General features: G+C 40.0%; 1 protein-coding gene across 1 annotated transcript in view; it reads right to left on the reverse strand.

Annotated features, from left to right (window-relative positions):
- Nucleotides 1-24,187, reverse strand: part of LOC126035576 (kinesin-like protein KIF2A) — an 80,536-nt gene that overhangs the window by 15,351 nt on the left and 40,998 nt on the right. The window contains exons 9-14 of the mRNA XM_049794217.1: nucleotides 21,590-21,752; nucleotides 11,419-11,437; nucleotides 11,336-11,361; nucleotides 11,044-11,049; nucleotides 10,149-10,353; nucleotides 6,708-6,818 (exon numbers count right to left, since the gene is read on the reverse strand). Coding sequence (XP_049650174.1) covers nucleotides 6,708-6,818; nucleotides 10,149-10,353; nucleotides 11,044-11,049; nucleotides 11,336-11,361; nucleotides 11,419-11,437; nucleotides 21,590-21,752 — 530 coding nt within the window. The remainder of the gene's footprint in view (nucleotides 1-6,707; nucleotides 6,819-10,148; nucleotides 10,354-11,043; nucleotides 11,050-11,335; nucleotides 11,362-11,418; nucleotides 11,438-21,589; nucleotides 21,753-24,187) is intronic.

A 24,187-nucleotide genomic window follows, 5' to 3' on the forward strand; every position in this document is an offset into this window, starting at 1 on the left:
GAAACCACAGTACACATTCAACATAAAGGAACCACTGGGGTTTGGGCTTAGTGCATTTTTAATGGGGCAATCTTCAACAGCTCTAGAAGGAATTCTGGTGCTCCCAGGGCTTATTGATGCAGATTATTGTGGGACTGTGAAAATTATGATTCATGTTTTAATCCCTCCTGTTTCTATTCCTAAAGGTACCAGAATAGCACAATTAGTTCCATTCAGGTCGTGTGTTCCGAACCCAGGTGAAGTACAACGTGGAGATGGTGGATTCGGCTCCACAGGGAAACCGCAGGTATACTTTGCCATGGACACAGCAAGAGGTAAACCAGAAAAGGTAGTGCAATTGGAAGGGCCTGACGGAGTTATCGTCAAGAAACCGATGACAATTAATACAGGAGCTGATGTTACGATTATTTCACGATGAATTTGGCCTCCATCATGGCCATCGATCAATCCAAATTTTGGTATTGCAGGGATAGGGGGCACACAGGCCACCTTAGTAAGTCAGCTACCGATAACCCATTTGTGTTCCCCGACGGTGAACACGTTACGATGCGTCCATATATCATGACTACCCCAACTGAATTGTTTGGCCTCATAGGCCGTGATTTATTGAGCCAAATGAAGGCAATGTTAGTGACCCATGCTTTTTAGGAGCGGTCACTGAGGGGTAGCCAATCCTGAAAATTAGCTGGAAAACAGATGACCCTGTTTGGATTGATCAGCAGCCGCTAAATTCTGAAAGGCTGCTAAAAATACAAGGGGGTTAGTTGAGGACCAATTGAGAGCGGGACATGTTGTTCCTTCTACTAGTCCATGGAATACATCAATATTTACCATTCCCAAGAAAAGTGGGAAATGAAGACTGTTACATGATCTCAGATATGTGAATGCGGTGATGGACAGTATGGGAGCCCTGCAGCCAGGTTTGCCGTCTCCAGTTATGCTTCCAGAAGAATGGGATTTGTTAATTATAGATCTAAAAGATTGCACCCAGATGGCACTGAACGGTTCGCCTTTTCAGTACCATCAATTAACAAGCTAGAGCCCTATAAGAGATACCACTGGGTTGTGTTACCGCAATGAATGCACAATTCCCCCATGATGTGTCAGGTGTATGTGGCCTGGGCATCAGAGCCTGTAAGAAAGCAGTTTCCTCAGTAACTTGCCACAGGATGAAATTTTAACTCAATTGCAGGACATCTTAAGCCATCGCGGAGTAATAATCGCTCCTGAAAAGGTGCAAAAGGCAGCCCCTTGGAAGTATTTGGGGTGGCACATAGATGCTAGCAATGTTAAACCTCAGAAGGTTCAAATAACATGAGAAATTTCAACGGTACACGATGTCCAGAAGCTTGTGGGAGATATCCAGTGGGTGCGAAATCTTTGCAGTATCACTAATGGTGATATGGCCCCTCTGGTAGAACTCTTGGGTATGAGCGCACTGTGCAGATGAGAAACGGGAAATGACAGAGCTGACCACTGGGTTGCAGCGGCATGGGAGCCTCCTCCAGGGAATCGTTTTCAACAAAGCACGGCAATCACATGCGTTCTTGCACCAACCCGCTAGGATGTTAACAAAGCAATTTGACTTACCACTTACTGACGCCCAAGGTATCGTTAAAGCATGCCCTGATTGTCAAAAGGAAGGGCTGGGCTTGGGCTGTGGGGTTAACCCACGAGGTCTTTTGCCATTGCAGTTGTGGCAAATGGATGTCACCCATGTCATGTGGTTTGGTGCAAAGCATTCTGTGCATGTGTGTATTGATACCTATCCTGCTGCCATGTGGGCCACGGCACGAACTGGATAAAAGGCCTTACATATTGAATGACATCTTCACGCTTCTTTTGCAGTGCTGGATGTGCCTAAAGAAATTAAGATGGACAACGGCCCAGCCTACGGTTCTACACGATTTCCTCAATTTTGTAATTTGTGAGGAATTCACCATGGTACCGGTATTATACATCTTCCCACAGGACAGGCTATTGTCAAATGGGCCAACCAAACCCTAAAGAACATGCTGCAAAAACAAAAGGGGGGAACCCAGGGCTTACTCCCAGAGGAACGATTGGCCAAAGCCTTATTTGTGCTAAATTATCTTAGATTGACAGGTGATCACAAAGACCCACCAATGGTAGTGCATCATGGTAATGTATCAGGACCCAGAATCCGGAAAATGGTGCGGGTCAGCAGAAGTAAAACTTCCTGGGAGATCCCGGCTAAGTGGGTCAAGCCATGGCTTCGCACTGATGCTGGACCTGGAATTGTCCCAGTGGCAACCGGCACGGCACCGGCGGGTGCTGGAGCCACTGATCCGACAGATTCTAACTAATAGAGTATTACTAGCAGACACTGAGTCCTTCAGAGAGGTTTTTAGAACAGCGTGCCTTATTGTATATAGAACTTGCTTTAGGTAAAAAGTGTGTTAAGCATAATTTGATTAAACATAGCGTGATTATGGGAAGACAGTGTGGGGTAAATGTAAAAGTTAGTTAAAGCCAAAATTAGGGGTAAGGTCTATTTCCATTAATAACCTGGGAACGAGGTTGATTGTGTTTCCACAGATACAGGCCCACGACAGAATCCTGTTCGATTTGCACGACCATCATCATCTGGAGCATCATAGATGATGTGGCAATATGAATACTACCTCAGCGGAAAACTAATGTATAGGTCACCTTGGCTAACATAACAGGTCAAGATCCTCTGTGCATCGCAACTGTATCGTAAAGCCCATGAACCAATAGACAAGATGGCTATGACTCGTGCAGCGCGCCTGGCCAGCGAGCGCATGCGTCATAGATTGCAACCGAGGCGGATTTTTGGCACCCGCTGGCCACGTGTGCTGAAATCCGTTCCTCTGCAAATGTATAAATACCGGGATTTTCCGAAGAGCATAGGGCTGGTGTACGGTGAGGCCATCGTTGCCTCTGTGGGGACACCCACGGAAAGCTGGCACCTACCGATTGCTGGGCTGAGTTCGTGGAGCAAGATGGCACAAGAAGGTATGGATGGTTCATTTTCCTCATAGTCCTCATGGTCTGGGTCATTAGGGGTAACAGGTTGGCTCAAAGAATTATGGGCATTATTGTAGTTACTGTGATTTTAGCTATTGTAATAGTTTTACCTTGTTCAGCTTGTTAAGGAAAATGGCATCCCAAGTTATTAAGCAAGCCTGGACTGCTCAAAAACAAAAAGAGGGAGAAAGATTTAAACGGAGACCTACAGTAGATTCGACCTTATTGTGGTATTACAAATACAGACTTACAGCCGCTGCTGGATTTATTGCGAGGCAGCGATAGCTTAACTTCTACAAGACAACTAAGTGCACCGGGACGACAAGCCTTGACAGCAATTGGACAAAAAATCACATCATCCATGTCTGGCAGATACGTTCCTGATTTACCCATAAATTTGAAACCTTATGCTGAGATTGATATGGAACACACTGACTGTAGTAAGCAGCATGACAGTGACACCGGTGATTGATCCACATCGGTTAACGCCGTGGGACAGTAAGAATGTTTGGGTGTCACTAGCTAAAGCTATTAATCAAATCTCTTTTTGTGTGTCATTGGCATTACCTGAACAGTCTTTTATTCTTATGTATTTTATTAGGTATAATGTTGTTTTTACTGTGCTTAATTAATTGTGTTCATAGATCTTTGCAAAGGACAATACAGCAGGTGTTAAAATTTTACAAAACAGAGCAGCTATTGATTTTCTGTTGTTGGCACAAGGACACGGGTGTAAAGATGTTGATGGGATGTGTTGCTTTAATTTAAGTGATCATACACAAAAGATCCAGCAAGAAACTAGTTGGTTTGATGGGGTGTTACAGTCAGTATTCGGCGGGATAACACCATGGCTAATGTCATTGATTAAGGAAGCCTTACGATGGTTAGGTATATTGATATTAATCTGTGTAATAGTCAGGATTGCGTATGGGTGCATGATGAGAGGAGTCTCAAAGCTGACCCACCAAGCTCTACTCGCACAAAAAGAAAAAGGGGGAATTGTTGGGAATTGGCTTGATGAGAAAGGACATGGGTCTGTGGAAAAGTTGTGCTAGCAGAGTTGTGTGTGAAGGAATGTCAGCGTGGGCAGCAAGACTAGGCCTTGGCCAAAAACTGCTGGCCTTGCTGATATCAGGAGAAAAACAACAGCTGGTCTTGCTGATATCAGGAGAAAGACAGGGACGGTGTGACCTTGGCATAGATTCATAAGCAACTTTTGAAGAAGTTCCCATGAGAAAGTTACGGAACATGCATAGCTGCGAACCACAAGTAGGTGTGTTTTAGTAATGAATAAACATTAGCAATGTACCAATCATATTAGGACTAGTAGGCATAATTATCGCAAACTGTATAAATATGAGCTATCCGTGCAAATAAAGTTGGTTCACTTCTATCACTCATATTGAGTCGACTTATGTGCATTCCTCCGCCGCTCGCATCCCTTCTTCCCAGGCACAACTTAATTCCCGAATTCTCTACCTACCCTGCCCAGCAGCACAGGGGGATGGGGAATGAGGGTTACGGTCACTTCATCACATGTTGTTTCTGCTGCTCCTTCCTCCTTAGGGGCAGGACTCCTCATGCTCTTCCCCTGCTCCAGTGTGGGTCCTTCCCATGGGAGTCAGTCCTCCACAAACTTCCCCAATGTGGGTCCTTCCCACGGGCTGCAGTTCTTCACAAACTGCTCCAGCATGGGTCCCTTCCACGGTGTGCGGTCCTTCAGGAACAGACTGCTCCAGGATGGGTCCCCTGCAGGGTCAGAAGTCCTGCCAGAAAACCTGCTCCAGCATGGGCTCCTCTCTCCACAGATCTGCAGGTCCTGCCAGAAGCCTGCTCCAGTGCAGGCTTCCCATGGGGTTCACAGCGTCCTTCGGGCATCCAACTGCTCTGGCATGGGGTCCTCCACAGGCTGCAGGTGGATATCTGCTCCACCGTGGACCTCCATGGACTGCAGGGGAACAGCCTGCCTCATCATGGTCTTCACCACTCCGGCCCCTGGAGCATCTCCTCCCCCTCCTTTTTCACTGACCTTGGTGACCGCAGGGTTTTTTTCCCTTGTGTGTTCTCACTCCTCTCTCCGGCAGCTGTTTCTCTCCGTCCCAACTTTTTTTCCTTCTTAAAAATGTTATCACAGAGGCACTACTACTATCGCTGATTGGCTCAGCCTTGGCTAGCAGCAGGGCCATCTTGGAGCTGGCTGGCATTGGCTCTGTCAGAAATAGGGGAAGCTTCTAGCAGCTTCTCACGAAGCCACTCCTGTAGCCGCCCCAGTACCAAAACCTTGCCATGCAAACCCAATACACCACCATTTTCAAATTAGAACCATACCTAACATCTGACGAGAAGACTAGGCTGCCCTAACACCATGGTTTTCATGTTGTGGTCTGCAGACTTCTGTGGCCTCTATACTAATTCCAAGGAGCCTGTGAAAAGTAACCAATGCAAATGTATTTGCACTGGCTGGGACAGAGTTTATTTTCCCCATAGCAGCCCTCATAGTGCTGTGCTCTGTATAGGTAGCTAGAAAGGTGTTGATAACACACCAGTGTTTTGGCCACTGCTGAACAGTGCTGGCACAGCATCAAGGCTGTCTCTCCAACATTTCCCCCCCTCACCCCCAAAGGCCATTAGGCTGGGGGTGGGCAAGATCTTGGGAGGGGACATAGCCAGGACAGCTGACCCAAACTCACCAAAGGGATATTCCATACCATATGATGTCTGCCCAGCAATAAAAGCTTGAGAGAAAGGGGGTGGGGGGTGGGCATTTGTTATTATGACATTTGTCTTCCGGAGCAACCGCTACATGTACTGAAGCCCTACTTCCCAGGAAGTGGCTGGACATCGCCTGCTGATGGGAAGTAGAGAATAAATCTTGTTTTTCCTTTGCTTCCGTGCACACCTTTGCTTTTGCTTTATTAAACTGCCTTTACCTTGACCCATGAAATCTTTCCCATCTTATTCCCCCCCCCATCCTGCTGAGGAGGGGGAGTGATAGAGCAGCTTGGTGGGCACCTGGTGGCCAGCCAAGGTCAACCCACTACAGCAAACAAGCCTAACAGTTGGTGTCCACTGCAGAGAGTTTGCATTTCCATAAGGAGAAATGTTAAGGATGCACAAATAAAACAACTGGACATTTGTGCTTTTATCTGTCCTTTCCATCATCTGACAGAAGAATTCTGTTTTTCAGATTGATGCAAATGCACATTTATACAGTACACTATTATTCATCCCATCTATCCCAACTACTTCTCCCCTCAACAGCCTAGAACATATTCTGATGCCTTTGATATCAATTCTAAATTTGCCTTTGTCATTTAAAGATCATAACTCACCACTATACTTCCAGTCTACACCATCGTTTCCAAAATTCTGATTCAATAAAAAATACTCTCATATAGTTAAGACATTATTAAAAACAGTCAAAGAAAAAAACCCTCAAGCTAGAAGTGCTTCTAGCTATGTGTCTAGATAGAAAACTAGAACAAGCAATAAGAAAGGCCAATAAAAAGTGAGAAGGGAGCAAGTAATCTGAAATGTCTCTGCTGAAAGACTCACTCCAAATATAGTCTCAGTTAATGTATAAACTTAAGTCTAACACATTGCCAGTAGCAAGTGACCAGTTCTAAACATAAGATTCTAAATTTCCAGCTTCTTTTTGTAATTGTTAAAACATACATTTAAGTAAACAAACTTACCATACAGGTACGGGAGTTTTCTCTTATGAATGAATCTCTTAGCACCTGAGTAAGTTTACTTGCTCTGAATGGTGTATGAGGTTTCTTTAGGCCTAAGGCTCTAATGCACTCCTGAAAGAACAAACAGGTTTATATTTATTCAATCCATGTTAAAGAAAAATACATAATAAAAATGCAATTCAAAATCAGAAAATATATGCCTTAATTATGTTGCTGTCCTCTAAGATATTATTAAAATTTACTATTAAAGCTTGAATTCAAGAAGTGTTAGGCTTTTACCTCTCATTAAGTTCAGTAGAAAGGTAGGAACTTAAAAAGGACTTAGGAGCCTAAAAACTTTCTGAACCTCATCCAAAATGTTTACATATATTATATCCAACAACAACAACAAAATTCAGTGTTGATGATAAATGTCCAGATTAACAACTATTTCTGATTATGAGCTGCAAAAGCCTGAATGATCTACAGCCTCTGCCAGCAGAAGCAGCATGGACGGTGACTCACGTTAACCCTGTCAGTTAAAAGCAGTAGCTTTGATTCTGGCTCTACTACTGACTTTCTGTACAGCTCAGAAGAAAACACTGGTGCCCAAACTTTCTGAAAGCTTCCACAGGTCACAAACCTAGTAAGTATAGCTCTGTATTGATGCACTCAGTATTGGAAGACACTTGAAAATGTAAGTCATTCATTCATTCCCTGTTTTAAAATATTCATGTGAAAAAACAGGGATAATGTCTCCCCTTTCACTCACAAGAAGGGTACAGGGCTAAACTAAAATTTGCAATTGGTTGGAGAGTTCCAGAAGGAAATACTGTACAGAAGTAAATATTAAGAAGTTACTATAGAAGTTACAGCACCATCTAAGTACAAGAGTGCAAACCAAGATTGTGCTAATCTAAACATCACTTCTGCCTACTCAGCTAATAAATTACTTCTTACAGAAAGAAAGTTTAAATTTCATTTTCTGTTTTGTTGTTGTTGTCATATTTTGATCATTAATTCCAGTTTCCGACTTTGCCTTAATACTTTGTGTACAGGCATCTCTTCAGATTCAGGGCTTTCCTGGTACTGTTTTAACACTTTTACATGCAGAACTTCCTCAGACAACCGTACGCCAAAATCTTTTCATATTATAGCTTTGCTTTTAGCAGGACAGATGCAATGGCTTTTGTGTTACATTAATAGTTCAACAGTAGTTCAGCTAATCCTCCAGCTGCAGCCATATCCTTGTGGCCTTTTGAAATTTCCTAGAAACAGCTTTTTCCAAAAGCCAGGCTAGAAACTGATAATCCAAGAAAGCATTGCAACTGTGAAACAGCATAAAACGGAACTAGACGGGCTCAGAATAGAACTGCCATGATAAAGAACAGAACAAACACAAGGGTAAGTTGGCTTTAACTAAAGTGATTATTTAAAAACTCACCAGCTGAATTTTGTAGAATGGACACAGCTCAGATAAACAGAAAGACTGAAGCTTGTTGAATGTGAATTTCACATGCAAATGCTAAAAAGGACTCAATACTTATATAGGTGAGCAAGGCAGTGTATTCCTTGAAATTTTTTAATTTGTTTATACATTACTACTATACTTACATAAGGGAGAAAAGCAGATTAGACAGGAAGAGGAGCAACAGATTTTCAACAAGTGACATTACAAACTAAAACCAGTAACAAATGTGTATGTTGGATTACTGATATGGCAACCAACAAATTTAATTAAGAAATTTTAATTTACTATAATGATTTTTAGTTTGCTCACTCTTGAAAAATTAGAATTGGATTGTGTTCTTAATAGTAAAAGGATTATAGGAGGATACTGCCAGCTTCTAAATTAATGGAGTTTTTAACTACTTTTGCTTTTCATCACAGCTCAGAAAACCAGGTAACAAAATGACAACACTACTTCCATGTAGAGATAGTACAGAAATAATTTCCTATATCAAAAATCTGAACCGGTTAAGACAGGACTGATATCCACATGCAAATAGCAAATCTTGGATTAGCATCAAAACCCACTCCTCAGAACATACTAGTTTAATTCAAACTTGACAATAACTTCAAGGGTCTTGAATACAAATGGAAAAAGCTGTGTAATGTTTTTGGGGATAGATGAAAAATGGAAAACTAATGTATCACTGAGAAACATTTATATCTTCTTGTACTGCTGTTTAGACCTCTACAAGACCTCCACTTATTTTTATTTCCCCTTCCCCATATAATTTAGATCACAACCACCAGTACAGCAGCAGCAGAGCCTTTCACTATAATTAAAAAGACAAGTTGTATGAAAATGAACTAAGTATGTTGTATGGGTATTGCACTGAAGGCACTAGTTAGCAGAAAATCAGCAAGTAAACTAAAACAAAACCAAAACAGCTTTATTCAATTACATTTGGAAATAAGTGATAACATCAACACAATGCTGTCTGCATTATTTATTTTGATACTAAATCAAAACAGGCCAGTTTTGGAACTGCTCCTTCCAATTTTTCAACATGACATACAATTTTGTAATGACATGTTACAGTTTTGTGGTGTTTTGTGAGATCTGCTTAGAGTCTGATACAAGTCTTCTCCCAAGTTTATACTGGAATAAAAAAGTAAGCACAGTGATTTTGGGGTTTAGATTCTTTATATAAAACCACAGTGCTGGTGCAGAGAGGAGTAAACCAATGCAAAGCTAACCAACAACAGAGATAAGTTCTGGGCCATTCAAAACTACTGTTTCCCCAACTGAGACCAAAAAATTACTTTCCCTATTTAGACTGAACCTCTTTCGAACATTATAAAACAAACAAAAAAAGCATTTGAATATTTAAATAATATTTCTTAGCTCTTTTGATGTGTTCTGGATTAATGTATGAAAATCTGCAAAGTGATTATATCAGATAATTTTCTATAAAGAGTAGTCAAAAATGGATTCCAACTTTCAAGGGTTATTTTAATCGATTTGTTAATTCTTTCTGGATATAGTGCTGTTGTGTTGTTTTCTTCTTTAGTTAATTAATTAACAGTGGTAAATAAATCTGTCCTAAAGGTAACTTTATTTTTTATCTTTTCTTAAAAAAAAATATACTGAGATCAGTAAAAATATTTCCAGTTAGTATTTCAGACCTTGAGTACCAAAGTAAGTAATCTCTCCTCCCATTTTAGGTGTATATCAGAAAAGTGTTCAAATTCAACTACTGTTTTTTTGTTTTGTTTTGTTTTTTTTTAAACTACATGAAAGTTGATAGCACAATGTTTCTGGAGTGTTTCTACTTGGTAATTACCAAGTGTTTCTTCAGGCATTTAAAGGAAAAATCAATAGGTTATTTCACCTGTCACATCAGTAGACAATGTAGACAAGCAAAGCCTGCAAAAACACTCGTTTTAATAGTCATTGCTATTATATGTAGAAGGCCTCCACCTGCTCAAAGGCAATGGAAACATTTCAGTTACCTTGAGTGCTAAAAGGCTCTTGTTAATTTCCGCACTTTCCAGTCGTGTCTGCCTATCAGCACTGAAAGTATCTGCTCCTCTTTCATTGCCAGCCAAATCAATCAGAGAAAATTTACCATGCAATTTCCCTTTCCTTCTGAGAATAATCTGAAACACTGCATGGCTTCGAGATGAGTGTGCATTTGCAGATGTCTGGCCAGATGTCCTTTAACAAAAGGAAAGAAAGGAAGGACATATGAACAGGCGAAAGACCATACATGTTAAACACACTACCCTCAGAACGTTAGTTTTTTCAGGGCAGAGTCCTATATTTACCCTAATAATTTGATGTACATAGTATAATTATACCTATTTTTCCAATTCTTCAAACAGAAATGGAAGATTAGTAACATTTTACTTCCCTCTTAAAAGCAAGAATAATCAGATCTCCAAAGATTTCAGACTATCAGAGAGCTTACATGTAAAATGCTACATGTGGCATTTTTATCTGATCAGGCAGCAGTCTATGCACAAGGCTAATTTTAAAAACAATAAAGCTGGACCTTAACAAAAAATAAAAATTTTATACTTAACTTCTGTCATTACATATCAAGGTCTTTTAGAACTGAAGAATCTGGCAGTATTCCAGATTATAAATTATGTGAATTTAAGTCAGTAAACTGGTTATATAATGCATGCAATTCACATCCTGTAGAAAAATCAGTTTGTATTTCTCTCTAGGAGAGAAACTCTAATCTATCTTTATTCAAAAGATAGGAAGATTCCTTACTTGCAGCCAACATTATCAAAAATACCACTGCATATTAAAAAGCCATCACTATGAAGAGACACAAAAAAAATCTTGTTTCGATTCTTTAATTTACAATGAAAAATTGGTGGAAGCTATGGGAGATACCTGCAGCTGTTGCAGGTGAGACTTTATTGTTCTGTTGGCTTTTTGCAATTTAGTTGAGATCAATACATTTATGTACAAACATAAGGGTCTACATATTTTGCATTACAGTGGAGCTTTGGTAACATAAAAAATAGTTCCTAGGTGTGTAGTCTTTACACAGTAAAGTGTATATATATATATATATAACTTCAAAAACACAAGAAATATAACTGATGATTAATTGGGTTTACAATTTTGGGGTCTTCACATCTTCCAATGTAATGTGGCAGTTTAAACTGCAGTGGTTTTTTACTTGATTGACTGATTCCATCTCTTACACTTGCAAAATATGAGAGATACTGTAAAATAGACTGTTATGCATTAATGAGTCTCCACTAACGGTTGAGCCGTAAACCTTAAATGCAAAAAAACAAAAATACTTAAGAAACTTAATTACTTTAAGATGCCACACTACCACAAGGACACTATAAATTTTAAGGCCAGAAGTGACAAAACTGGTTCTGTACTTTGAGAAGCCAAAGGACATCTCCACATTAATTCCTGAACTAAAGAGGCTACCAGCTCTAAGGCATTAAAATATCCTAAACAATTAAACAAATGCTACAAGGTGTCTCCCATTAATTTTACAACAATATTATCCTCCTTTGAACCCTGAGAAAAAAACCCTGCTTGTTTTAATGATGCAACACGGCACAGCTTACTACATGGAGTTTGGAGCTCCCTAAAGAAGACAGCATTAGAAGATACAGAAGTAGGACAGTGCAGCAGATAAATACTTAGATTTTGCCAATACAAAAAATTCCACTTTAGTTTTGTTTTGGGGTTTTTTTCCCTAAATCAGCTTCCAAGATTAAGTTTAGAAGACAGGTGGCCAAAACAACATTGCACATCTTAATATTTTGAGAATATAGTTACACTGAGAAAAGGATCAAGAAAATGTATACCCAAGCTCATCAGAATGGAAAAATCCAGTTATCCCTTAAGTATTATTTGATGTGTCAAAAATATTCTCCAAAGTATCATTTTTCTATTTTAGAGAATTAATTTTTACTTTAGAATATGTAGAGTTATTGCTCCTACTTAAGCTGCTTATCACCATTACTTCATTAAAAGCTCAAAAAGCAAAGGGTAACCTTATGGAGGGTTACCTCCACTAGGTGATGGAGGTAAGAGTGTCTCTGCAACAGTCTCTCTTTCTAAACTTTTTCCAGGTGTTTACACATAAAGTATGTTTAGTGACAGAAACAAGAATGTTTGTTTACAGAAACACTGATGTGTTACAACCTCCTTTCATTCCACTTTGGAACAAACACAAGATCACTTACAAAAATAATATGGGGTAAGACCAAGCCATTCAGCAACCAAGGGTTATGCAAAAACCTAAATTTAACTAAATCATCAATTTTCATCAAAAATGTACCAGATGATTCCTCATCAGCCTTAGTCTTTCTTTTTTGCTTCTTCCAAACATACACTTCTTTTGTCCTCAAGAGGATATTCCTATATTTCAGTGTTTGTTTTTTATAGTTAAAATATAAATTTCAAGAAACCTATCCACCTAAGCAGCACATTCCATTATCTCTGTTTAATTGAGTTTGAAATTATTTGTTTTGCTGATTTATAAAAAAGGGACTTAATTATACATATTTTAAAATAAGGCAAAATACAAACATATCTAGAAAAGTTTTTGTAAAGCATTATACAATTCCAAACGGTACCACACCAAAACAGTCCAAGTTTCCTTCTAGTAGAACCTTTATTTGCAATCTTGATCCTTCAGAAATATAAACTCTGATTCTCCTTTGAAATTCAAAAGGTATACCCATTCACACTAGTGCATTTTTTTAATACTAAAGAAAACTTGCAACTCAGTGTTGCAGCTTATGGATTCAAAAATACTTAAAATACAGCTTAAGAAAAATAATAATAAAAATAATAAGAATAGTACATTGTTGGAGCGGCGGAGGAATGCACATAAGTCGACCCAATATGAGTGATAGAAGTGATTCAACTTTATTTGCACGGATAGCTCATATTTATACAGTTTGCGATAATTATGCCTACTAGTCCTAATATGATTGGTACATTGCTAATGTTTATTCATTACTAAAACACACCCACTTGTGGTTGGCAGCTACGCGTGTTCAGTAACTTTCTCATGAGAACTTCTTCAAAAGTTACTTATGAAGTTATGCCAAGGTCACACCGTCCCTGTCTTTCTCCTGATAACAGCGAGACCAGCTGTTGTTTTTCTCCCAATATCAGTAAAGCCAGCTATTTTCAGCCAAGGCCTAGTCTTGTTGCTCAAACTGACATTCTTTCACACAGAACTCTGCTCGCACAACTTTTCCACAGGCCCATGTCCTTTTTCAGCAAGCCACTTCCCAACAATTCCCCCTTTTTCTTTTTGTGCGAGTAGAGCTTGGTGTGTCAGCTTTGAGACTCCTCTCATCATGTACCCATACGCAATTTTAACTATTACACAGATTAATATCAATATACCCAGCCATCGTAAGGCTTCCTTAATCAATGACATTAGCCATGGTGTTATCCCACTGAATATTGACTGTAACACCCCATCAAACCAATTAGTTTCTTGCTGGATCTTTGTGTATGTTTCTTCAGCCAATTTATCTGTTTGTGAATAGATTGAGGTAAAATTTTAACACCTGCTGTATTGCCCTTTGCAAAGATCTGTGAACACAACTAATTAAGCACAGTAAAAACAACATTATACCTAAGAATAAAATACATAAGAATAAAAGACTGTTCAGGTAATGCCAATGACACACAAAAAGAGATTTGATTAATAGCTTTAGCTAGTGACACCCATTCTTACTGTCCCATGGTGTTAACCGATGTGGATCAATCACCGGTGTCACTGTCATGCTGCTTACTACAGTCAGTGTGTTCCATATCAATCTCAGCATAAGGTTTCAAATTTATGGGTAAATCAGGAACGTATCTGCCAGACATGGAGGATGTGATTTCTTGTCCAATTGCTGTCAAGGCTTGCCGTCCCGGTGCACTTAGTTGTCTTGTAGAAGTTAAGCTATCGCTGCCCCTCAATAAATCCAGCAGCGGCTGTAAGTCTGTATTTGTAATACCACAACAAGGTCGAATCCACTGTAGGTCTCCCTCTTATTGTTTTTGAGCAATCCAGGCTTACTTAATAACTTGGGATGCCATTTTCCTTAATAAGCTGAACAAGGTAAAACTATTACAATAGCTACAATCACAGTAACTACAATAATGCCCATAATTCTTTGAGCCAACCTGTTACCCCTAATGACCCAGACCATGAGGACTATGAGGAAAATGAACCATCCATACCTTCTTGTGCCATCTTGCTCCACGAACTCAGCCCAGCAATCGGTAGGTGCCAGCTTTCCGTGGGCGTCCCCACAGAGGCAACGATGGCCTCACCGTACACCAGCCCTATGCTCTTCGGAAAATCCCGGTATTTATACATTTGCAGAGGAACGGGTTTTAGCACACGTGGCCAGCGGGTGCCAAAAGTCCGCCTCGGTTGCAATCTATGACGCATGCGCTCGCTGGCCAGGCGCGCTGCACGAGTCATAGCCATCTTGTCTATTGGTTCGTGGGCTTTACGATACAGTTGCGATGCGCAGAGAATCTTGACCTGTTATGTTAGCCAAGGTGACCTATACATTAGTTTTTGGCTGAGGTGGTATTCATATTGCCACATCATCTATGATGCTCCAGATGATGATGGTCATGCAAATCGAACAGGAGTCCGTCGTGGGCCTGTATCTGTGGAAACACAATCAAACTCGTTCCCAGGTTATTAATGGAAATAGACCTTACCCCTAATTTTGGCTTTAACTAACTTTTACATTTACCCCACACTGTCTTCCCGTAATCACGCTATGTTTAATCAAATTATGCTTAACACACTTTTTACCTAAAGCAAGTTCTATATACAATAAGGAACGCTGTTCTAAAAACCTGTCTGAAGGACTCAGTGTCCGCTAGTAATACTCTATTAGTTAGAATCTGTCAGATCAGTGGCTTCAGCACCCGCCGGTGCCGTGCCAGTCGCCATTGGGACAATTCCGGGTCCAGCATCAGTGCGAAGCCATGGCTTGACCCACTTAGCTGGGATCTCCCGGTAAATTTTACTTCTGCTGATCCGCACCATTTCCCGGATTCTGGGTCCTTATACATTACCATGATTCCCGTAATTTGTTGCGTCCTTTCTGCCTGTAAAAGAACATGATGCAATACCATTGGTGGGTCTTTGTGATCACCTGTCAATCTAAGATAATTTAGCACAAATCAGTCTTTGGCCAATCGTTCCTCTGGGAGTAAGCCCTGGGTTCCCCCTTTTTGTTTTTGCAGCATGTTCTTTTAGGGTCTGGTTGGCCCATTCGATAATAGCCTGTCCTGTGGGAAGATGTGGAATACCGGTACCATGATGAAATCCCCACAAATTACAAAATCGAGCAAATCGTGTAGAACCGTAGGCTGGGCCGTTGTCCATCTTAATTTCTTTAGGCACACCCAGTACTGCAAAAGAAGCGTGAAGATGTCATTCAATATGTAAGGCCTTTTATCCAGTTCGTGCCGTGGCCCACATGGCAGCAGGATAGGTATCAATACACACATGTACAGAACGCTTTGCACCAAACCACGTGACATGGGTGACATCCATTTGCCACAACTGCAATGGCAAAAGACCTCATCGGTTAACCCCACGGCCCAAGCCCAGCCCTTCCTTTTGACAATCAGGGCATGCTTTAACGATACCTTGGGCGTCAGTAAGTGGTAAGTCAAATTGCTTTGTTAACATCCTAGCGGGTTGGTGCAAGAACGCATATGATTGCCGTGCTTTGTTGAAAACGATTCCCTGGAGGAGGCTCCCGTGGCGCTGCAACCAATTGGTCAGCTCTGTCATTTCCCATTTCTCATCTGCACAGTGTTCTCATACCCAAGAGTTCTACCAGAGGGGTCATATCGCAATTAGTGATACCGCAAAGATTCCGCACCCACTGGATATCTCCCACAAGCTTCTGGACATCATGTAACATTGAAATTTCTCATGTTATTTGAACCTTCTGAGTTTTAACATTACTAGCATTTATGTGCCACCCCAAATACTTCCAAGGTGCTGCCTTTTGCACCTTTTCAGGAGTGATTATTACTCCGCGATGGCTTAAGATGTCCTGCAATTGAGTTAAAATCTCATCCTGTGGCAAGTTACTGAGGTAACTGCTTGCTTACAGGCTCTGATGCCCAGGCCACATACACCTGACGCATCGTGGGGGAATTGCGCATTCATTGCGGTAACACGACCCAATGGTATCTCTTATAGGGTTCTGCCTTGTTAATCAATGGTACCGAAAAGGCGAACCGTTCAGCGCCATCTGGGTGCAATCTTTTAAATTTATAATTAACAAATCCCATTCTTCTGGAAGCATAACTGGAGATGGCAAACCTGGCTGCAGGGCTCCCATACTGTGCATCACCACATTCACAGCTCTGAGATCATGTAACAGTCTCCGCTTCCCACTTTTCTTGAGAATGGTAAATATTGATGTATTCCATGGAATAGTAGAAGGAACAACTTGTCCCGCTCTCAACTGGTCCTCAACTAACCCTTGTATTTTTAGTAGCCTTTCAGAATTTAGCAGCTACTGATCAATCCAAACAGGTTCATCTATTTTCCAGTTAATTTTCAGAATCGGCTACCCCTCAGTGACCGCTCCTAAAAAGGATGCGTCACTAACATTGCCTTCATTTGGCTCAATAAATCATGGCCTACGAGGCCAAACAATTCAGTTGGGGTAGTCATGACATACGGACACGTCGTAATGTGTTCACCATCGGGGAACACAAATGTAATCGGTAGCTGACTTAATAAGGTGGCTTGTGTGCCCCCTATCCCTGCAATACCAAAGTTTGGATTGATCGATGGCCATGATGGAGGCCAAATGCATCATAAAATAATCGTAACATCAGCACCTGTATTGATTGTCATCGGTTTCTTGACAACAACTCCATCGGGCCCTTCCAATTGCACTACCTTTTCTGGTTTACCTCTTGTTGTGACCATGGCAAAGTATACCTGCGGTTTCCCTGTGGAGCCGAATCCACCATCTCCACGTTGTACTTCACCTGGGTTCGGAACACACGACCTGAATGGAACTAATTGTGCTATTCTGGTACCTTTAGGAATAGAAACAGGAGGGATTACAACATGAATCATAATTTTCACAGTCCCACAATAATCTGCATCAATAAGCCCTGGGAGCACCAGAATTCCTTCTAGAGCTGTTGAAGATTGCCCTATTAAAAATGCACTAAGTCCAAACCCCAATGGTCCCTTTATGTTGACTGCGGTTTCCACATCCACTCCGGAGCTTCCTGCGGTGGCGGATCTGGTGGTTGCGAGGCTGCCTGAGGGCTGGCAGCTCAAGCCCCTTGCATTCGTGTCGTCGCGCGAGGGGCCTTCGCAGTCGGTGTAAAGTTTCCCTTCTTCCTGTATTCTTGGTGGTATGGTTATCTTTCTTACACTTGTTGCAGCACTTACTGTTAACAGTACCTGTACATTTGCTCCTAATGTGTCCAGGTTTGCCACAGTTAGAACGCTTGACCAAGGGTGTCTTACTGGCCTTGTGTTTCTTTGTAGCTCCTTGGAGAGCTGTGGCAGCATAGGCTACTTTCTGTGAGTCCACTGATCGATCCGTGTATTCTATCATATCAACGATGTCTGCATTTTTCGGCAAATTACACAATGCTTGGCGTGTCTTTTCAGTAGCATTTTCAAAAGCGAGTATTTTGAACATGTTTTCTTTCATGCCCTCGTTCATGTCAGGGTGGTCATAAATTGTATTCTCCTGTTTCACCTGGGTAAAAGCATGGCTGTACATATTGTCTGGTACGGTAAGAAAAGCTTGATACGCCAAGATCTGTGATAGATGATGAACCTCAGTGACACATTGTAACTGAGCGTTCCCTGATGCGAAGGGTCCAGTACCCATCGGCATCTGCATGGTTACTCCCCATAGGGGATCTGTTTGTTGTCGTGATGTTGCTTGTTCCCTATCACAGAGCTTCTCCCACTGCCAGAAAAACACTAACATTTGGGCGGGTGTCAAAACCAACTGTGCTAGCTGTTTAATATCTTGAGGTATCAGCGTATCAGCAGAAAAAATGAATTGCAGTATTTGGTGAGTTAACGCAGATTTGATTCCGTACTGACTCACAGCATTCCTTAATTTCTCAATGACCTTCCAGTCAAACACCTCCCATTTTTTCTGTCCATTTGATGCAATAACTGGGAATGCTTAGAGCATAGTCCCTTCTATAATGGCATCTGTTATTACACCCCTCCAATGTCTCTGCCTTTCTTCTGCAGCGGCTATTACAGGCGGCTCCGCGTCTATCACGGGTGCGGTTGGTTTCCCTGTCTCTTTTCCCCATTTCCTTTAACAATTCTAACATTGTCTCTTTTTGTTCTATTATTAGAGTAGCCAAGTCCTTGTTTGCACTATTTGAATCAGGGTATATGCTAGGTATAATTTGTTCATGTTGAACAGTGGTATCTGAGGGCTGGTTTTTCGTAGGCAGATTTTTACTCACTCCCTGATTCTGTAGGGTTTCCTTTATTCGTACGGCAAGGGAGGCTTGGGAACTGTCGGATGGCTGATTAATATCGGCAGTCCCAGGGATTGGAGCAGAAGTCAAGGGCACGAGAGTAGGCGAACAAGCTCCAAAAAGTCTCTCTCGCTGCATTATGTTTTTCTCCCCGCTTTTTCCCTTTCGCTTGCGGTTGGAGAGAGAGAGCAGCAAAAGCAGACGCAGACGCTTTACGATCTGCTTTCATTTTTTACAGAGTTGTCTTAATCAATTTCCATAAAGTTACAAGATCTTTAACTTCTTTCGACCCGTCACTAATTTCATCCCATAGGGAGGTTCCGATAGCATTCCAGGTACTAAGCTCAGAAGCTGTACCCACACTAATTGAAAGGTTTCTGTCCTTGCTTCATTAGTTTTTTAGCTGATTTATCATCGTCAGTTACCATATCCCATAATACGTCTCCTAATCTACGCCATTCACTCTCCTCAAATAATAAATCCGGATTCTTAAAGCATCCCTTAACGCGACCCAGCGCGACTAACCCCGAAATTTGCTTAATGCAGTTTACTCCCCGCTTTTCTAAAAAGCACTGTAATAATTTTAGGGCTACCTCTTGATCCATTGCCGGCCGGCTTCTTGATACTCCTGGGTGCTACCTTGATTAAGGCACCTCGGTTAAAAAGTCTTTGCAGCCTTTTTCCAGTAGCCCTCACTGACGGCGAACCCCTTTTGGACGGTCCAGGCACGAGAGTTAACACACCAACCAAGACGATCAGCGTTCGGTTAATCTTTTGCCCCCCGGTCGCTGCTACCGGTGCTTCTCAGTGTCCGTCGCTCCAATTCCCCTTTCTTCGGTCCCTGTTCGGGCGCCATTTGTTGGAGCGGCGGAGGAATGCACATAAGTCGACCCAATATGAGTGATAGAAGTGATTCAACTTTATTTGCACGGATAGCTCATATTTATACAGTTTGCGATAATTATGCCTACTAGTCCTAATATGATTGGTACATTGCTAATGTTTATTCATTACTAAAACACACCCACTTGTGGTTGGCAGCTACGCGTGTTCAGTAACTTTCTCATGAGAACTTCTTCAAAAGTTACTTATGAAGTTATGCCAAGGTCACACCGTCCCTGTCTTTCTCCTGATAACAGCGAGACCAGCTGTTGTTTTTCTCCCAATATCAGTAAAGCCAGCTATTTTCAGCCAAGGCCTAGTCTTGTTGCTCAAACTGACATTCTTTCACACAGAACTCTGCTCGCACAACTTTTCCACAGGCCCATGTCCTTTTTCAGCAAGCCACTTCCCAACAGTACATTTCTCAAGAATGTTTTTCAGTACAGAAATAAAGTAATTTTAGCATACTGAAGAAAACTGGAGTAACTTGTCATACTTGTTTTTTTTCCCACTGTGACCCTGATAGTTCTGGTGAGAGAGCAGACGACGATACCTATCTTCCCCTTAAGTGTGTTATTACAAGAGGCCTTGAAGCAGATTATTCTTCACATAATAATCATTACTGTGCCATATGAGGGAGAAGTAAAAAGCCTGTACTGTTACACAGACTAGAGATTTACTGTTTCAGTATGAATACAAGCATCTTTCAATATTTTCCCATATTACTATTAATTTATTATGTAACTAATAAAAATTGTCCAGAAGAAACTCAGTACAAAAACATAACAACATTCTATGTCAAAACCAGCCCTCACATTTAAACACTATGCTCACAAAAACAAATAACAGAACTGGTTGTTAAGCAGGAGGAAAACTACTGCAAGAGGCACATCTCACCAGCTAGATCACTCTCCCGCAGCTCTTCAGTATCAAGAAAGAAAAGATGCTACCAGTAGACAATCATTAGAGACAGAAATTTCCAAGGGCACAGCTTTGCTGTTTAGAAGTCTTTCATTAGACTAAACTAACAGACTAAAAAGATTTTACTTTTGCTACCCTTCTCCTCTCACTTATATCAAGCATAAGACACAAGTTTTCATTTTCAAGGCCTTTTAATAATTCTTTTACTATGAATTTTCTCTTATCCACTGACAGGATGTTAGCGTCTAACATCAATCAGGACATGATGCCAATTTTCACTTCCTAGCTGTTGGATTAAAACCAAGAATTAAGATATTTCTCTGTGACTACTCTTTAAAGCTATGGGAAGCACTTTCTAAGCATAAGGAAAATTATCTTCATCAAATTCCTTTCTAATATCAATATTCCTCGCAAAAATCTTCACAATATTTAGACTGCGTACCAAGATTATGATCTGTCATGGTGTCTAACCTTGCCTGCTATTGTATCTAATCCATTTTGCGACTTGTACAAGGTAAACAGCTACTTCTAAACAAGTTTTTAAAAGTGCTGTGTGCATTATTCTGTTCCAACTGTGGAAGAGAAACAGAAGAATAAAGGAGAAAATGGAGATCCAAATAACTTGGGGCTGAGGGGGTGTGTGTGTCTTTGTTGTTGTTTTTTAAATCAGAAAGATTCAGCATTTTGAGCAAGATAAATTAGCTCTATGTACCTCCATGTTACATCAGCTAGATAGATATTGCTTCCAACGGTCAAACTAGCTCAGGTATCTCAGCAATAGAGCAAATATACCCCCTGCCTCCCCCTCCCCCCCTCTCTCCTTTCCCCACCCTCTCCTGATTTGTTTGCCTCCTGAGGAGGCAATACACACTACAGCCTGGAAAGGCTAGGGCTTGGAGGAGGACTGAGGTCAACAGAAGTGGAGATGATATTGCAGATGAAAAAGTCAGGATAAACAGAGCTAAAACAAAAGTAAACAGGCAAAAGAATGGAAGTAGCAATATACATATCTGATAACACAGAGAATAAAGGTAAAGTCCATGACCAAGGTAAGCCCACAGTTATTGACATGGAAGATACATGAGAAAAAAGATTCACCAAAAAAAAAAGCATATACACATACCTGTAAACCATTTCATTAGAAGCCGTGTCATCAAAGGCATAATCAAAACGAAAAGTTTGGTTTTCTAGGTACCTTGTTAAATCCACCTTTTGTTTTGGTTCATGCACCACCACAACATCTTTACTAGGAATTGTTATTACATCAAGGTCTTTCATTAAAATTTCTATAAGATAAATTAAATTATAAAAAATAAATATATATATTTAAGTAGCAACACATGGCTATTTTTTACATTTTTTTCATTGTTTACACTCTTATAACATCTCAGATAACACAGCTCCTCCAAGTAACAACACTGCAATGGACTTGGGTTTCTGATACCTAGATAGTAATCTGCTAAGAGATTTCATTTTGGAAGTCTAGTCATCCTATCCTACCAAGTGCTAGAAAGTAAAGAGAGGTTGTACGAAGTTGATTAGAAACACTAAGATCATTAATGATAGCACTACCATTACAGCTTCATTTTAAAATTTTGTCTTTTTATTTTCCCTAAATCCTTAAAGTTATAGTCATATGTTCACAGCTTTCAATAATAAAAAAATTGTTTTCATTCTACACATTTTCATTTGTGTATTCCTCCCGGAATCTAAAGTATACATCTTTAATATAGAATTTCTCTAAAGTAAAATCCTTTCTAAAAATTATCTTGTAAGCAGAAAAAGCTGAAAATGCTAATGATGCTTCCTATCACTGGGAATGAACAAAAGCCATCTAGATGCGATTTCAATAGTGAGTTCCCAGGTTATAATTACTACACAGCACTACAATTTATTGCTAATTGTTGTATGAGATATGACTCAGCAAAACAGAGAACCCAGCGATCCATGATATGCACAAAAATAAAGATCCTTTCCATGTACAGTCAGAATCACTAATATGTCTTACTTGCATTTCTATGTAAAATTTCTTAAGGCATGCAGTTCAAGAATTTATACAATCAGAAATCTTTTCATCAGTTAACATACTGATCAAACAGTACAATGGTTATCATTGCATAACATTACACACCAACAGAAAGATGCATTCAAGTCACTATATGATCAGTTTTTCAACTGCACTGCAATAAAATAAAATGCAATTATTCTGCAGTAATCACAGAGAAAAAATAAGGAATAGTGGTGAAAAGATATATATAAAGGTCAACTCTTTAAAGCAAAAGCTTTTTAGCTAAAGCAATCAAAAGCTGTTTTTTCTTTTGTTTTTGTTTGGAGTAAGACATTTACCTGCTCCCAGCTATGTTATGACAGTCTGTATTCCTTGCTGATGAAAATTTGAAATAGTGTCTCTGAAACCCACCACATAATTATATAATTTCTCAATTATAAATATATGTCACTGAAATAAAAGCTTAAAATGTCAATCTGAAGATCTACTTCCTGCAGTCAATCCACAGAACGATTGGTGCTGAGAACACCTAAAGACTTTGGTGATAATTCTGTGTTTGTGAGACTGACAGAAATTGATTTGTACACTTGATTTCTATAAAATTATTTGAACATGAAAGGGGAAAGATAATATTTTTGACATGTTATAATTGCAATAATAAAGGAAAAACTATATTTTTTCTCTTCAGGGTATTACACACTAATACCTTTTATTCCTTTATACTTTATAGAATTTTATTTAATTTTAAAATGTGGCATGAGAAATATTGTTTCTTATGAACTTTCAAATTTAAAGTGCATGTTCTCAGAAGACTGTATTATGTGGGTACTAGATTATCTCTATGGTTCCTCCCCAGCATAGATTATTTCATTAATACCTTTTTATTATAGCTTATTCTTAAAAACGCAAAATAACTTTAGTGCCAACCTCATTTTTACTTAGACACTCATCTGCCTACCAACACCTCAGAACTATTTTTTTAATAGCTCCAAACCACTAATACCCAAGAGATGCAACTTGCACAGAAACAAATCCCACTTTGAATTCCAACTCATGCCTCATGACAACTTGCTGTCATTTACTGTAAGTTCACTTTTTCTACCTTCAGTGCAGGTAGAAGGTAACTTTCCCTCCAAATGTATCACATTTGTAAGTCATATTTTATTAAAGATAACCTCCAATGCTAAAACAGAAATTGAACTGCTACCAGACTTGTATATTGAATGCCCTTATTACATGGGTTGTGCAAAATAGTTTAAATCAACCAATTTTTGAGATTATGCATTCCTTTCAGATCAATAAAAGAAAAAATAAAGGGAATAAGAAAACAGTAAAAGTAAAAGAAAAAAAGGTAGGGGAAGCAGCAACACGGAGGGAAAAAATAAGACAAAAGAAAACTAACTATATACTGACATCAGCATATGTTTTCCCTTTCCCTTTCCCATACAATTCTCCCATTTTCCTCTGGATATGCTCCAGATAATCCTCAATGTGTAGTTCTGACAGTACAAAAATAATAAATGCATCCCATGTTGTTTCAGAGTCAGTGATGTTCTTTGAGTCCTTTAGCTAAACAAAATATAACAAAAAAAGAAGGAAAGAAACATCTTTCAAAATGAAAGTCAGCTTACTTTACTGCTGGATTCAGACAGGCTGCAATTCAGAAGCATTTGTGGTTCTTAATTTCCCGCTGAAAGTAAAGAACTTCATAGA

The sequence above is a fragment of the Accipiter gentilis genome, chromosome W (genome assembly GCF_929443795.1).
Source record: "Accipiter gentilis chromosome W, bAccGen1.1, whole genome shotgun sequence".
In the NCBI taxonomy this organism is placed as follows: Eukaryota; Metazoa; Chordata; class Aves; order Accipitriformes; family Accipitridae; genus Astur; species Astur gentilis.